The 18,443-nt window shown below is 35.3% G+C and overlaps 1 protein-coding gene across 19 annotated transcripts in view; it reads right to left on the reverse strand.

Annotated features, from left to right (window-relative positions):
* The window catches only part of ADGRL3 (adhesion G protein-coupled receptor L3), a 787,514-nt gene that overhangs the window by 509,016 nt on the left and 260,055 nt on the right, over positions 1 to 18,443 (reverse strand). For all 19 annotated transcript variants that reach the window (XM_059670118.1, XM_059670097.1, XM_059670081.1 and 16 more), the window contains exon 3: positions 1,114 to 1,339. In XM_059670118.1, coding sequence (XP_059526101.1) covers positions 1,114 to 1,168 — 55 coding nt within the window. In that variant the 5' untranslated portion in view covers positions 1,169 to 1,339. The remainder of the gene's footprint in view (positions 1 to 1,113; positions 1,340 to 18,443) is intronic.

Consider the following 18,443-nt stretch of genomic DNA (forward strand, 5'->3'; position numbering starts at 1 on the left):
GACAGCAGAATGCAATCCAATTTGAAACTTAGAACATGGGCCAGATTTGGAATTGCATCATTCATGAACTACAGCAGATTTCATAATCAATTAAAAACCAAAAGTGAGTGAAAGAGGCTGAAAATTCATTTCAGTTGCTTGATACATTGTAGTATGCTGAGACCTCCTAAGCACTGGCAAATATAACTGTGTCCCCTTTTCTTTGCTATAATTGCCATTAACATATGAAATAGTGTCTGCACGACACCATTTTTATCTTAGTGCAAAACAAGGGTAATTAGTAAGAAACTTTAAATTATGAAAAAGGAACATACATATAGACTTCAACTTGCCAGGGTTTATTGAGATTCAGTGAACATTATATACTGAGTTGTATAGAAATTGTCTTGCTTACTTATTGAATATTTATATGTTTTATAAAATGTCCAAAGGTATGTAATTTCTTACATATTTATGTTATCAATACAAAGATGTTTAAATGAACAAGCACATACTCTTTTATGAGTATATTCACATGTTTCTATAAAATGACTTTTCTGCATATGTTCACATTATTTTGATGTTGTTGTTTTTTCCCCTATTTTGATTTGAAAGTTATATGACAAAAACAATTTTCCTTTAATGAAAAGTTTAGTTTTTTGTTCTGTGTATTAAAGATTAAACAGAGTAGTAAACACTAACAAACAAATGATTGCTTAGTTTGAGAAATCAGATTTGGGGAGGGTGTTTTCTTTCAAATGCAAATACTATATTAAAATCTTTTTGATTACAAAAATATGTAAACCAAAAAATTCACAATAAGTGATAGAGTTAAGGAGTCAGCTGATTTTCTCTAAGTGTGGTAAAAAATAAAGACTAAAACATGCAAAGTTGTTTTTTAAGCAAACAAAAACTTTGGTTATACATACATTCTAAAAGGTACCTTAAGAAATAAAATTCTAACTCATATTTATTGCAGCTTAAGGCACACATATGACCTTTTCCTCTTACTTCTATTAATATATGTGGGCAAAAGCTGCTAAATCTTAGAGCAAAGATGGAAAGGAAAGGGACTAGTATAAATAACTGAGACAACATTAAGCATCACACAAGGAAACTAATTAAAGGTCTTACCATGGGCTATGGGTGCTAAAAGCATCATGAAGACTAGTAGCTGTGATGGCCACATGGTTGTGAAGTCAGGCGTGAGTGCCTCAAGAGTGAATGTTTCACACGTGAATCACAATAAGTGTTTCTGGTTCCTCTTCTGTACTCCAAGACCGATGATTAAAAAGAAAAAGTAAAAACCCAAAAAGAAATATTCCTCAAAACAGAAATACCAATATCCCAAATTCGAATCCTGCAAACAAGAAAAAAAAAGTTATCAAATACAGGTTTTCTGAACTCTTTGAAAGTTTATTTCCTGAATAAAATATCTCTTAAACCTCATCATTTCATTTTAATGAGTACAGGATTCATATATAAAAATGAGTAACCTAAAGGACAATATTTATGCATGTATCATCAGTATTTAATCTCTAGACCTCAAACAAACTGAAATAACTAATTCAGTATTACTGGAAAAAATAATACAAATATACTATGTTATTTTTATAATAATTAACTAAGTTTGGCACTTACTGTGTATAAAATATTTCCCACAAATACAACTTTTATTAACTTTACTATAAAAATTCATTCATTATCATTGCTGTGAGATTGAAATAAAAAGTGTCTGAGTTTTACCTTCATTTTAGCCCCTGATACTCAATCAGAAATTATTCTACATGTTACCTGCATTGCTATTCTAAGCATCTTTGTAAGTAAACTTGTGAAGATCATAGATTTTTGTTAGTTAATTATGCTCAAACATATTTAATTCATTCAACAGTGTTTTATAAAATACCCACTAAACTACAAAGCACTGGACTAGGAAAACAGAAATAGAATACTGAATAAAACATGCCACCTATTTTCCAGGATCTTACAGCTTAAGATGAATAATCTTGCTTAAAAGGGTTAAATACATTTATGGAGGACATTGAAAAAGTTATGGTAGTGAATCAAACTGATAAAGCTGCTTCAGCTTATATATGCACAGATTTATCTTACAGAGCAAAAATATGAAGGGAACATGACCCACATTTTGATAATTCTGTCTTTCATGGTCAGCACCTTTAAAATTGATCAATCTCCAAAATGTATAGGAAACTCATACAACTTAACAAAAGGAAGGTAAACAAGCCAATCAAAAAATGGGCAAAGGACCTAAATAGACACTTCTCGAAAGAGGACCTACAGAAACAGAGACATATGAAAACATGCTCAAAGTCACTAATCATCCGAGAGATGCAAATCAAAACAACAATGAGGTACCATCTCACACCTGTCATAATGGCCATCATCAATAAATCAACAAACAAGTGCTGGCGAGGATGCGGAGAAAAGGAAACCTTCCTACACTGCTGGTGGGAATGCAGACTGGTGCAGCCACTGTGGAAAACATTAAGGAGTTTCCTCAAGAAGTTAAAAATGGAACTCCCATTTGACCCAATAATCCCACTTGTAGAAATATATCCCAAGAAATCAGAAACACCAATCAGAAAAGATATATGCACCCCTATGTTCATAGCAGCACAATTTACCATAGCTAAGATTTGGAAACAGCCTAAGTGCCCATCAGCAGATGAGTGGATTAAAAAACTGTGATTCATCTATACAATGGAATACTATGCTGCTATAAAAAGAAGGAACTTTTACCATTTGCAACAGCATGGATGGACCTGGAGAGCATTATGCTAAGTGAAATAAGCCAGTCGTTCAAAGATAAATATCACATGATCTCACTCATTTATGGAATATAAATAACAATATAAACAGATGAACAAAAATAGATCCAGAGACAAGGTAACAATGAACAGACTATCCAACCTCAGAGAGTAGGCGGGGGGGTGGGGGTGTAGAGATCAACCAAAGGACTTGTATGCGTGCATATTAGCATAACCTATGGACACAGACACTCTGGTGGTGGGGGCTTGTCCTGGGGAATGGGAGTCACGGGGGGTGGGAGTCAATCAGGGAAAAAGAAAACATATGTAATACTTTAAACAATAAAAAATGATCAATCAATAGAAACGGCATCTCTCTCTCTCTTTCATTGTATTCTGATGATTAATATATATGTAATATAATTTCATATTTGAGTATGAATTTAATTTTTTATGGGACTGGACATTCAAAATAGAGATAGTTTACTATAGACTGTATTGTAATCCTCATTTTGCCAAAATAAATTCCAAAATACTCTGAAGTACTTGCCTTGGTTATAAGGCAAAATTGCACAAATTTATCTGAATTTTTGGCACTGTTATTTATAGCATGATAACTATAACCTTGGGCTAGTCATTTAAGCTCTCAAGGCCTTGGTTTCCTATCAGTTAATAGGGGAAAGTGTTACTACTTCATTCATATGGTTATATGAACATTAAATGAACTATAACTTGTAACGTTTAGTTATATGAAATACATTAAAATATGTATTGCCCAGAAGAGTGTCTGGCATGTAATAAGTGCTATATGTTGTTCATTAGTTTCCATTTTATCCTTTTAACGTGACTGTGCAAGAAGCAGGATCGTTTAGCTAAAGAATATTTCCTGAGTCACTAGTGTATAGATGGGTGCCAAAAATACTACATTTGGACATAACATATAAAAATTTTATGCTTAATCTCACAAATATTATAAAACAAAATGAAGCTTATAATTGACAATCTCATAGTATTTTCCTCTTACAAATAGGAAAAGCATTGGCGGGAGGAAAATGTGCTTCAGATAAAACAGAAACTGTGGAAAGGGATCATGTGCAACATTTTCATTTCATTTTTATTTATTCATACTTTGAGTTCCAAAAAACATTCAGAACTTGTCATAAGTGTATAATTCTTTTCTAAAATAAATTTTAAAAGCAATTGCTAATTTATTCTTTTCAAAATCATTTTTTAAAAATATTTTTTATTGATTTCAGAGAGGAAGGGAGAGGGGAGAGAGAGATAGAAAAATCAATGATGAGAGAGAATAATTGACTGGCTGCCTACTGGGGATAGAGCCAACAACTGGGGATAGGGCATGTCCCCAGGGACCTTTCATTTCACAGGCCTATGCTTTATCCATTGAGACAAATGCGTTAGGGCTCAAAATTAATTTCTGAAAAGAGTCCAGAGGCATGGATGCATGGAAAAGACTGATAGGCCTGAGAGGGGAGGGGAGGGGAGGGAAGCAGGAACAGGGAGAGGTGAGCCAAAGAACATATATGCATGTATGCATAGCCCATGGACACAGACAATAGTGTGGCGAAAGTCTGGGTTAGGGCAGGAGCTGGGTGAAGGGGGCGCAAAGTGGGGGATATAGGGACATGTGTAATACTGTCAACAATAAATAAAAACTAAAAAAATGAAATTATATTATTTAACTTGCACAAGATAATTAATGGATATTTTAAAAAGGATATATAAATTGATTGATAGATCAACAAGCAAACAATAAACCCCAACCTCAACATTCAGTTATTGGTTTTTTTTCCTGACCACTGGGTTTAGGAGTGTCAAAAATTGATATCAGTGAATGTGTGTACCCATACAAAAAAAATAGATAAATAAGAGAAATACATATAGAACTATTTAGCTACTGGAAAAAACTATGGTTAGTTATTCAGGTAAATTATTTATCTTTATTTCAAAAGTATATACTAAATTTCTTAAAAATGCAAATAAGGTAGAAGATGTTTTCTCACGCTGTAGTATAAAAAAACACAACACAGGAAATGAAGTTACATAAAGAAGAGAAAAAATAACATTTATTTAGTTACATGAAGAAGAAAATAATATTTCTTTAGCTTCTTGTGCCAACCAATGTTCTAGAAATTAAACAATTTTCTGGTTTAATTCAAAATAGAAATCTTTATTATGTATTTATTTTAATCCTCACCAAGAATATGTTTTTTAATTGATTTTAGAAAAAAGGCCAAAAGAGAGAGAGAAACATAGATGTGAGAGAAATATTGACCAGTTGCCTCCCATACATGCCCAGACCAGGGATCGAAACCAACATCCTGGATATGTGCTATGACCAGAAATCAAACCTGCTCCTTTTCTTTTTTTAAAATTTTGTTTTATTGCTTAAAGTATTACAAAGAGTATTACATATGTCTCCGTTTTTCCCCCCCTTGACATTCCCCAGGCCTCCCCTACCCCCCAGTGTCTAGTGTCCAGTGGTTATGCTTATATGCATGCATACAAGTCCTTCGGTTGATCTCTTATGGGATAATGCTCAACCAACTGAGCATCATCCCATGGCAATGGGCTCCATAGAAATCTTTAAAGCAGATAATGCCCTTATGCTTACTGAGGAAGAAAATCAGATCTGTTACTCAGTAAGAATTTTAAACCAAATATCTCACTTCAACATCAGTGCTCTTTCCTCTCTCTATAGTAGAAATACAAAAGTAATAGGCTTATTAGTCGTACAAAGGAAGGAGACAATGTGGCAAGTTTCCGAAGTAGACTCAGGCTTTGCTTAAAGATGTTATTTGATTCTGAAAAGTGGAGAACCTTGACCAGCATAGGAGTAGAGGACAAAAGAAAGAGAGAAAGAAAAAAAGATAGGTTTAGAAAACCTAATTACACATTGTACCCTTTGGAGGTTTAGGGAAAATTATTTCCATAGTGAAATATGATTATTACTATTGTGAAGCCTGGCTTAAGTGAAAACTGAAATAGTACATTTTATAAGCTATATATTTTCACATTGATGAAGCAATGGGAGAAAGTTGTTTTACAAAAAGAATAAAAAATTATAGATCTATTATTTATAATAATGGTTATTTTAAGATATTGCAGCGGGGCATAAAGGCACTTCTACTATGATATTCTACATTTGATTTAGGCATAGGAATTTGTTTTCATGATTACTGTGTAAACACAGGTGGAAAAAGGATTTGGAGGAGCAGAAGCTATTATTTGAGAAGGGTGACACATTCTCACACTCCAGCCTCACCTCCTGCCTACCTCCCATGCACAGCCACAAAATAATGTGCTACTTTGGGAGCATGTATAATGAAATTCCACCAATTAAACTATATGAATTTTATAGATAAATGAAAGACAAGATTGCCCATAATCTACAGAAAGATACCTCCCTGAATACTAACATCAAAAACAAGACAATTTTCTGGAATGATTTTTTCCCCCAATTTATGTGTTGTCGTTTACTTTATCAAACTAATCAGTATTCATATAAAAGGGATTTTCACTCAACTCACTTCTAAAACATAAGCTCTTCAAAAACTCATAGAGAAAAACAACCAAGAAAAGGCATTAGAGACTCATTTAGTTACATATGACAAGATAATTACTTGTTAGGGGCAGAAATAGAATAATGGGGACTAGCTATAGTTATAAGAAATAATAGTCATGTTCTGTGAGATATTAATCATGCTCTGGTAACCGTGATTGTTAGGTTCTGATTAGAGAAAGCACATTCGAACCTGGCTGAGAGTTGTATGCTCTGGGACATGGGAGCTAACCTCAGAATGCGGTCCATCCTCCTGTTCCAAGAACTGCCTATCATCATGGAAAGATGAACAACCTTGTTGCTAAAACATTCTGTTCCCAGAGGCAGTGGCCCTTTGGGACCCCAGCCCACATTGCCTGTAACCTGTAACCATTATACCATGCCTACTTCTCCATGCCTGCAATTCCTACTATCCCATGTAATCTTTGTCCTGCCACTCCCTAAGCAGCTGGCTTGGAGGAAGGGCAAGAGCAGATTTTCATGGATGACCTGCTGCTCTCCCATACTGCCAGCATTGTTGGAATAAATGCTCATATATGATTCAACTCTGTCTCTGTTTAACTGGTTCAAGTAGTGATAGGCAGCTTGGACACATTGGTTGTCCAGTTCCATACTCATAAAAAAAGACGTACTAAAGATATAAAGCATTTAACAAGTCACTTTCAAAAAAAAAAAAAGAATTTCCATCTCCAAGAAATCTGTGTTAGCCTTCTCTATGTACAAAGCTCTGTGCTAACACTATGGGACAAAATGGGGAGAGCGTGGCTATGGTTCTAAAATGTGTTCACCATTTTAAAACAACTTTCAGTGAAATATGAAAGCAAAAGGTATATTCACCAATAAATTACACTGCTGTGAAAAATGTGGTATGTGTTATGTTGAGGTGTTCTAGAAACACAAACTAAAAAAACTGTCAGATTTTCTTTTGTGTATAACAGCAAGGGATTTTAAATCACGCTGACCTATGGTGCGGGGCAGGCATGCCTCTCTAAATCTCAGTTTCTTCAACAATAAGACAGAAAACAATATGCAGCTTGTAGGCGGATTTTGAGGATTAGAGAAAACATACTTCATTGCCTGGTGTAGAGATTGTCACATGAATGCACATGTCTATCAGTACATGTCTGTCTTTCACCAACTACCTTGGTTTCCTTTATTGCTTCAAAATGAAGGATAGACTGTAGGTCCCACTCACCCCTCTCACTTACTTGGGAACTAAAACAGGTGTCTAGGTATGTACACTCTCCCTGAGAATTCTCTAGATGAACAATTCATATGAAATGTGAGATTTTAGAAAGGAGTTTTAGTATGTCACTTTTGTTTAAAATATACTACATTACTTATGCTAATAATTTCCATTAATAAACAGGTTAATGTTTTCAAAACTATTCTCAAAAGATGGCATTTCTAAATCTTATCAAAGGTCATCACAATATGGCAATTGGTTTTAGCTGTTTCCCTGAGCAAAGCTTAGAAGGATAATATTTTTAGTATAGTCCTTAATTGGGACCTTGGAGTTTATATCCTCAAACCAAACTACCTAACTTCACTATTCTTCACAATATTCAAAATTAAAAAGAAAGGTTAATTAAACTATCCTATTTTACATCATTGATATTTAAGATAATTATGAAGCTGTGTGGTTTGAGTCAAATTGACTAATTAAATTTTTTTCCAAAAAATAAACAATTAAACAAATAAGAAACTCACTAAAGACTTACATTAAAAGTGATTATAAATATTACATGGGTATTATCTGTATTCTACCAGTGATTTTGAAATTAGAACAATTTTAAATTGCAGTCATTAACAAATCAAGTATTTATCACAATCTTTCCCATACATTACTTTTTTAGTGATATAAAATTTACACATAGGAACTCATGAAGTACGATATAAGTATCAAATAGATTTATGTAGTTACTAGAGGCCCGGTGCATAAAATTCATGCACTGGTGATGGTGGTGGTGAGGGGTGTCCCTCAGCCCAGCCTGCACCCTCTCCAATCTGGGACCCCTCATGGGATGTCTGACTGCCAGTTTAGGCCCGATCCCATAGGGCCTAAATCCGGGACTGCTGGCTCCCAACCACTTGCCTGCCTGCCAGCCTGATCACCCCCTAACCAGTGCCCTGCTGCCTGATCGATGCCTAAATGCTCCCTTGCCAGCCCAATCGCCCCCAACTGCCCTCCCTTGCTGGCCCGATCACCCCCAACTGCCCTTCCCTGCCGGCCCAGTTGCCCCCAACTGCCCTTCCCTGCTGGCCTGGTCACCCCTAACTGCCCTCTCCTGCTGGCCGTCTTGTGGCTGTGGGCACCACCATCTTTGAGGGTGAGGCAGTCAATTAGCATACCCCCTCCTTATTGGCTGTGGGCCCTGCCATATTTGAAAGTGGGTCAATTAGCATATTTCTTCCTTATTGGCTGTGAGCACCACCATTTTTGAGGGTGGGGCCATAAATTAGCATATTCCCTCCTTATTAGCTGTGGGTGCCACCATCTTTGTGATGGCATGAGGGTCAATTAGCATATTCCCACTTTATTAGATAGGATTACACTTTATAATTCATCACTACCTTAACAAGTAAAGCAAATATCTGTTATCATAACAGAGAATCTAGGTAATTATGATTTATGTGAACACAGCTCACTACATTTATAAATAACACCCATCTAGAATAACCAAAAAGAGCCAAGTATTTCTGAAACATATTTAATAAGAATGGAAAATATATTTTATGTATAGTAATTATGCATGGATGCTTAAATCAGGGGATTTTAATGTTCATTATTGAAATTTAAGATGGCTATATTTCAATGATTTACATGTGCACAGTAATAAGCACATGCACTGCAATGCTTCATTGTCTATGCCCTGGGAAATGAAGGATGACATATTTTGTCACAAAAATGTCTTTCCAAAGCAGTTCTATATGGAATACTCCTTCTGATCTGAATGGGAGATATATGATATATTATCTTTCAGGAAAAAGAAGAAAACTTAGATAACTATAATACAAACTTTCTCTCATCTCCATACTATAATATTTCAAAATATTTGGTGTGATGATCACCAGGTAGAAAAGCAAAATGAGCTTTAGACAAGTTTAGATTGAGTAAAGTATATAATTTTTTTAAATGTTAGCTATAACTTACAGTGTCTGAAACCCAGAAAAATGCCTTTTCTTTAATGCTTTCTTATTGTTTTCTAAAATAACTTGTATTAATTATTTTACACGTGAGTACATTTAAATATACTATGTAAGTATACTATGAAATTAAAAGAATACTATTACTTCAGGTCCTACTACTGATCATACCATTTAAAAAAATAAATACATTTTTTTCTTAACATTTTGACTCTAAAAAATAAAGTTTATTGTTTAAATAAGCTTATTTAAGTTTCTTATTATGATAACATTCAAGGTCCTTTCCTTTCAATATTTATGGATTTAAAACATTATATTACCTATTGAGTCTACTAGCAGTAAGTAGCTGAATGTTTTAGCAATGAATCCTTTTTTAAATAGTGGAAGATACCTTTAAATACTCATCATAGAGGAGATATTCTCAATCATCATGTTTAATATTTTCAAGAAATACTGAATTCAAAACCACATGTGTTTCTGTAGTACAGTGTCCCAAGAGATCATTATTTAACACAAACAATGTAAACTGGTGTTAACGAGTATATTAGATACTTATAGCATAATGGAAGAGAAGGAAATGGACGCGGAGGAGAAGAGATAATATAGGAAATACAAATAATATAAATCCAAATATGATAAAGAATAGAGTTTAAAGAAATAGGTTAAATAACACAGCTTGGAAGATCTGGAAGACCTTAAAGAAAAGAATGATAACTGTGCTAGAATTTAAAGAATGAACATGATTTTGCTAACCTGTACTTGAAGGAGGAACATTCTGGGTGAAGGTTTTTTAATAAGAAAGGTGGCCGAAACCGGTTTTGCTCAGTGGATAGAGCGTCAGCCTGTAGACTGAAAGGTCCCAGGTTCGATTCCGGTCAAGGGCATGTACCTGGGTTGCGGACACATCCCCAGTGGGAGATGTGCAGGAGGCAGCTGATTGATGTTTCTCTCTCATCGATGTTTCTAACTATCTCTCTCCCTTCCTGTAAAAAATCAATAAAATATATTTTAAAAAAAAAGATCCATTACAGAACTGCAATAGCTTTATCAGATCTACTGAGTAAGTGAGGAACAGCAGATGATCCATTGGGGCAGAATAGAAAGGATTTTGAAGGCTATACAAAGAAATCTGAATTCAAGTTGGTTAGTTTCAAACCTTGCCATTTAAAATATTTAAATAATATTTTATAGTAGTTAAGACAAAAAGGCATAGATATGCAAAAATCAATATAAATGATGCCTTTTAAGATTGAGGAAAAATATTTATAGTGAGTATATTCCAAAAAAATTATAACCCTCTAAATTTCCCCTAAATACTTGAACATATTATTCTTAATTTAATTTGTGTAAATTATCTTTGGCTTGAAATAAAGAGCCTGAGTTAATAGAGGTATTACATAAAATAGAGGTATTAAGTGAATCATTTAATTAATAAACTAAGGATATTTAGCTAGTACCTAACGTGACACTACAAAAAAAAAATAATGCAGGCTTTGCATTTTCATAATATGATAGTTTTGTCAGGGTTCCAAACTTGCATAACACTGTTTAACAGTTATTATGCTATTTGAGATCAAATATTGATTCCAGAGAATTATAACACTTATAGATACAATGGTATAGTTATCCATTTGGCAGTGTATTACTACCAAATAACAGACTATAATTGGACTACTTATCTGTACAGATACATATTTTATAATACACTCAAGTAAAATACAACCTGGAAGATATTTCATATACACGAAGTATGCTTTTGCCCTGTCCTAGAACTGGATGCGGCCATGTTTTTTAAAGTCCTTCATTTCTTCACAGATTTTTAAAAATTCTAAACCTTTGTCATTAAGCATTAAACATCAGATAAGTCACATCTATCAGAAGCATCATGTATATAAGGCGTGACATGAACTTTTGAGTGAAAAAAGGTGTTTAATTTATCTCTCTTCAAGCTGTCTTCCATATGACCACAGGTACATTACGTAAATTTTCTAGGCCATAATGTTCACATCTGAAATTAATACTTATTCCACAAGGTGGTTATAAGTTACACATAGATATATTATATACATATCACCTATAAAGCAAGATTGGGCATTAATTGAGAACAATCCCTGTTCTCATTTAACAAAGGGTTATTTTTTAAAATATGTTTTTATTGATTTTGAGAGAGAGAGAGAAAGGAAGAGGGACAGAGAGACAGAAACATCAATGAGAGAGGAACATCATGGATTGGCTGCTTCCCCCCATCCCACTCTGGGGATCAAATGTGCAACCCAGGCATATGCCGTGACCAGGAATCAAACCAGTGACCTCTTGGTTCCTGGGTCAACACTCAACCACTTAGCCACATGGGCTGGGCTAATGAAGGGTTTTATATTCAACAGTAGAGTTATAAATAGTGTATGTATTACATTTGTTAGTAAATGGGACGGAAGAACGCCTGAGAAGCATTTGTGAGCGGCTGGGTGAAAAAGGGAACAGATACAGAAGGTACATCATAAACACCATGCTTTTAGAGGATTAAATTGACTGTGGTCTACAGGAGAAAATGGAGAGGAAAGAAAAATACCTTCGGCTGATGGTGTTAGTAACAGTGCTTGCCAGAGTGCACAGTCACTATAAGTTCAGATGGTGATTCAAAATATAAATTATTCGAAGAAAGGCAAGACAACAATTTTTCAAGTTGTAGAAATATAAGTTCTAGGTTTTGTTGAGGTGGAAGGAAAAATCAGGACAAAAAAAACCAGATGGAAAAAAAAAAAACAGAGGATAGGTACAAAAGATACAGGAAAATTTTAAGTCAAACTGGAACTAGGGAGAGTAGTTGAGGAAGAAAACTATATGTATACTAGAACTTTCACTCAAGCTACATTTTTCCTTCACTCTTTCCCTACTATCTCCTCCAAAACTTTCTGAGAGATGAGAGCAATAACCTATCTGTATCCAATTAATTTTTTAAAAGTGTTATTTACAATACTTTTCAGGGAATGAAATGTTAAATCTCTACACACTGTCAGAAATACTAACAAACAATATTTCTTATTGCTAAATAAATCACATATCCCCTTATACTTCAAAGATAATTTGATGCTACATTAGAAAACAAGTAATCTAGGAAGGTAATTTTAATAAGAAAATTATTTAGAGTAAAAGTATCATCTCATTGTCTTTCTAATAAGTGTCTATTAATGTTTAGGAACAAATTTGGATTTAATGAACATTGCTATTTTTGGCTTTAGGGCGTCATATCATTTAGCCATAAAATAGATTGATGTTTCACACAGGATCATTTTCTTATGAAGTGTCCTTGAGTCAACCTCTTTCAGGAGATCCCACCAAGCATTTGGTTGGAGTTTGTTTCCATAGGTTTTGAATATGGTAATCTTTGCTGCCATTGATATTTTCAATATGAAATAAACCTCTGAGTTTGAAGTTAATCTAAGTATAAATAATTACAATAATGCACCTAGTTTGAAAAACAATTTGATTGCTTAAAATGAGATAATTAAAACTAAAACATGGATCTCATACACTGTATATGATTTGTAAAATAGATGTGATTTGAAAAATAGATCCCTTACTTTAGTCTTCAAAAATCAAAATACTCATTAAACATCAATTTTTTATCATCATTATTAACTGTGTGAAATAAGTCTGAGTGCACAAAGGTATTATATAAAACTATATTAAAAATTAACAATTACTTTACAATATGTAATTTCTGACAATAATTAAGGACTGATTTCTATGTTCTTAGGGAAGTAGAAATTAGTAAGGGCAAGCAAGCTACAGTTAAATTCTGAATATAACAGATTTCTACTTCAAAGTAAGTAATTCCATTCATAAGAGGAATATATTAATCTATTCAAAATCTACAGTGCACTCGGCAAATAATATTGCTCCTTATTACAACAGTTAACATTTATTTAGCTTATACTATATTAGGCACTGTTATAAGAAGTTCTCACATATTAACTCATTAAATTGATTCTATATATAAACATTATTACTAAACATATAACAACTCCAAATAAGGGGGCTATTATTATTTATAACTGACAAAGAAACAGAAGGACCAAGAGATTTAAAAAGCTTAGTGAGGTCACATAGCTACAAATGAAGGAGCCCAGATCTGCACCTAAACAATGTAGAGCCCTGGTTTGGGCTTCCATTGATTTGATTGTACTGCTGTTCATCACTTCTATTCCACAGCACACCTACTATAAATTCAAACTTGTGTCCTCCCAGAATTCATATTTTGAATATTAACCCTCAATGTGATGGTATTTGCAGGTGATGCCTTTGGGAGGTGGTTAGATTAGGAGAGCTGAGCCCTCATGAATGGGATTAGTGGCCTTAAATAAAGAGACCCCAGGGAGCTTTCCAGCCCCTTCCCACATGTGAGGATAAATCTAGAAGACGTCTGTCTACAATCCAGGAAGTGGCCTCACCAGAACCCAGCCACACTGGCAATCACATCTTGGACTTTCAGTCCCCAGAACTGTGAGAAATATTCTGTTGTTGATTGATCCAGAGTATGTACTTTTGTAACAACAATCTGCATGAGCACCAGACTGTATGTAAATGTAAGGAGCTTTTAGCTAGGTGTGATTAGTAGGTTAAATGGAGATGAAGATCTAGGGTATAGGTACACTCTAAAATATTCAAACTTCAGATTGAGAGAATCATGCCATAAGCAGCAGGTCTTCATTATCTTCCGTCCCTTCTTAATAATGCCTACCTAGCACCATATATGTGTTCTGTACACCTGAATATATACCAATAACCATTTTATTCATGTCTGCCTTGGCTAAGTGAGGGGCAAGATCTGACACTTCATTAGGACAGTTACCAGGACTGATGAATTTGGATGTTCTTAGGAGCCAAGAAAGTGCTTCTTAAATTATATAAAAAGTTGAAAACAACCAAGAAGTTAAAAAAAATACCTCACATATGACATTTTTAAAGGATTCAAAATCTACCTAATTCCAATCAGTGTGACTATTTAATTTTGTTACAGAATTTTTTTTCCAAAAAGGAATTAAGATTATTTGAATGTTATTAATAAGGAAATATATCTTTGAAGTAGAATTATTTGTGACTTTATCATACTTATTTTAACTTCAAGAATCAAACTGACAAATGATCAATCAATCTATCCCAATGATTGGGATAGACTAGTACTGTCTATTTATTTTTTCTTTTTAAGATTTTTATAACTGAAATTACCTTAGTACTGCATGATTGACAACCATGACAATATATTATATCGACTATAATACTGTGCAATAAGTGAAGTTCCAGGGTTTGACTTAAAACCAACACAATCATATATTCTCCTATAAAATTCTATAATTTATAATTATCATTCCCAATAGCACTACAGTTGAGATTGGTGAAAAAGTTATTTCCATAGCTGGGACAATAAACCTTAAATGTTAAATTAGATGACCAGAATCTTTTTTTTTTACTTTTTTATTTTTTTTTATTGCTTAAAGTAATACAAAGGGTATTACATAAGTGTCCATTTTTCCCCCCACCCTAGACAGTCCCCTAGCCTCCCCTATTCCCCAGTGTCTTATGTCCATTGGTTATGCTTATATGCATGCATACAAGTCCTTTAGTTGATCTCTTACCCCCCTACCTCCTGCCCCCCAACCCTCCCCGGCCTTCCCGCTGCAGTTTGACAATCTGTTTGAGGCAGCTCTGCCTCTGTGACCAGAATCTTATCAAGCAACAATATGGTTTTAGGACACTGAACTCAGAATCACCTCATTTCCTAACCTGATTCTTCTGAAAACAATGACAAATGCTAAATAACTAACTTAAAAATAAAGCCTAGAATGGAGAAACTACAAGAATTGAGGTAATAATGTCAAACTCATTCTATTTCAATTGGTTCAGGCAGATAAGGGGGAAATACTCATCTACTTACACTTTCTTTGAAGACTTTCCAAATCAAGAGGGACGCAGGGGAAGCTAAAGCCCATTATGAGCTAGAGGACTATCCCAGGGCTTCACCATGGTGAGTTATCAAGACTGGTCAGTCCCATTCATCTCTTTCATATAAAAAATTTGACTTTAAACCCCGGTATTCACATTTCTTAACAATGCCAATAGATTTATTTTTTCAAACCCAGTTTAAACAAGTATTACTAAGAGATTATTATAAAATAGTGGAATTTTTTTAAAATGTATAGCAGACAAAGTCAAAAAATAATTCTTTTAGAATGTCCTTATAGAAAGAGCTATCTATATATTTTAAATATTTTGTTTTTCACATTATAATAGAAATGTGTTCTCTTTTGTGATAAAAGTATTGCAATATAGCTTTCCTGTATTTCATTCCTTGCAGTTAGTATATCAGTAGCAACCATGCAGGAAAGAAAATACACATGTTTTGAAATTATCTCATCTCAGCAGGGTGCACCTGGATAGGTCTCAAATTAAACATCTTCCTTAATGGCCCATTATGGAGTATCAGTGCCTAAAATACCCAACGGGAGTTAGAGACTATTACTGCCAAGGGAGAGTTTCTAAGGTGGTAGCATATGATGCAATATGTCTGCTGTAACTTTAGCCTGACTGCGAGTTTATTTAAATACATAGTTATGGTTTTAAAATCAATATCTACAACAATAAGGTTTAGAATAACCACAACAACAAATTAAAAATATCAGTGAATCAATACATTTTTGTACTAATGCTTGGAAAATGAACATTTATAGTTAGCTACCAAATTATGAAAATGGTCATTTTGCAAAAATTAACTTTAAAGAAAGCTACTTAGAATCCAAAGTGTATTCTTCTCAGAGAAGAAAAACCTAAAGTCAATTTAATCTTTAGATTAAAGTGCACATAATATTTAAAAATAATCATCATCATTACAGCTATTTTCTCAGGGGTTTTTAATTGGTGCTAACACACTGAAAACATTCTCATTTTACATGCATTACTTGAATTTACTAACTTTCCTAATATGTAAAAGCCCAGGGTTGTAACAACTGGTCACAACCGAAGGCTGACCAACCCGGAAGTCCTTCAGTCAGTGCTGGGTTACGGTGGGGATCCAGCACTGACTGCCCTGCTGCAGCCTGGTGACCCAGCATTGACTGCCCAGGGGGCTGAGACCCAGAGAGGCAGGGTCTGATCCACAGCTTCAGTGGCAGCTGTTGATCAGTACTTGCCTCTCTCTTTCTCTCCCTTTCTTTCCAGGCTTAACCAGCAGCCGGGCCTTTTTTTTCTCTCCAGTCTCCACAGGGCTGCTGTTCAGCCCGCCTCTGTGATCAGGCCCAGAGATAGGCCTGGAGATGCTGACTGGCATAGGAACCGACCAATCAGAACCAAATGTGGGTGCTGAGAAGAACCAATGGCTGTCTACGAGGCAGAGCTTTTGGTGCTGACTGGCATAGGATCTGACCAATCAGAACCAAATGTGGGTGCTGTGAAGAACCAATGACTGCCTAGGAGGTGGAGCTTTTGACGCTGACTGGCATAAAAACTGACCAATCAGAACTAAATTGGCCAGCAGAGGAGGGCAGTTGGGGACAAGATCAGGCCATCAGGGGAGGGCAGTAAGGGGCAATCAGGCTTGCAGGCAGGTAAGCAGTTAAGAGCCAGCGGTCCCAGATTGCAAGAGGGATGTCCGACTGCTGGTTTAGGCATGATCCCTGGGATTGGGCCTAAAACGGCAGTCGGACATCCCCCAAGGGATCCCAAATTGGAGAGGGTGCAGTCTGGGCTGAGGGAACCCCCCTCCATGCATGAATTTCGTGCACTGGGCCTCTAGTGTGTGTGTGTGTGTGTGTGTGTGTGTGTGTGTGTGTGTGTGTGTGTATAACCATAAGCAACAGTTCAACCATTCGACCTTTCGACCAGTAGCTATGATGCCCACCCACCACCATGGGGCAGACGCTCAACACACAGGCATGGAAACATAAAACAGACTGATGAATCTCAGAGGGATGGGGGAGGGGGGTGGGAAGAGATGTAGGAATCAGAGAAGCTAAGAAGGAATCCAGGGTTAGACAGAGAAGGGCAGACTCAGCTGCTGCTTCACATCTAACATCAGCAACACACTGATGTGCTACAGCAGCGGTTCTCAACCTGTGGGTCACGACCCTTTGGGGGTCGAACGAACTTTTCACAGGGGTTGCCTAAGACCATTGGAAAACACAAATATAATTACATATTGTTTTTGTGATTAATCACTATGCTTTAATTATGTTCAATTTTTAACAATGAAAATACATCCTGTATATCAGATATTTACATTACGATTCATCACAGTAGCAAAATTACAGTTATGAAGTAGCAACGAAAATAATTTTATGGATGGGGGTCACCACAACATGAGGAACTGTATTAAAGGGTCGCGGCATTAGGAAGGTTGAGAACCATTGCTCTATAATATGACTTATTTCACTTTTAATGAAAATATATATTCTAATACGTGGTTTAAAATAAAACACAGTGCCCAACCAGCATGGGCCAGTGGTTGAGTGTCAAATATGAACCAGGAGGTAATTGCTTGATTCCAGGTGAGGGGACATGACCAGGTTGTGGGCTGGATCCCCTGTGTGTGGTGTGCAGGAGGCAGCTGATTAATGATTCTGTCTCATCATTGATGTTTCTCTTTCTCCCTCTCACTTCCTCTCTGAAATCAATAACAATATGTTTAAAAATAAAATAAAACAGAGGAAAACATCTCACCTCAAACTTCTGGATGGTCTGGATAAAGGATCTCATTTAATATATAAATCCTAAACATTCCTAATTTAAAGGTCCTCATGAATTGTATTTAATGGTTTTTCAAAGCTTGTCATCACTGTTTTTGATCCTAACACACAGCATCAATGTTGCCCACAGGAAGGATATGCATATTTGTGGTGGTTCTTATTGGTCTTTTAAAATTAAATAATCGGAAGGTTCATCTTCCTCTAGCTCCCTGATTACACCTGAGGAGGCTA

Source organism: Myotis daubentonii, chromosome 1, assembly GCF_963259705.1.
Source record: "Myotis daubentonii chromosome 1, mMyoDau2.1, whole genome shotgun sequence".
Lineage (NCBI taxonomy): Eukaryota > Metazoa > Chordata > Mammalia > Chiroptera > Vespertilionidae > Myotis > Myotis daubentonii.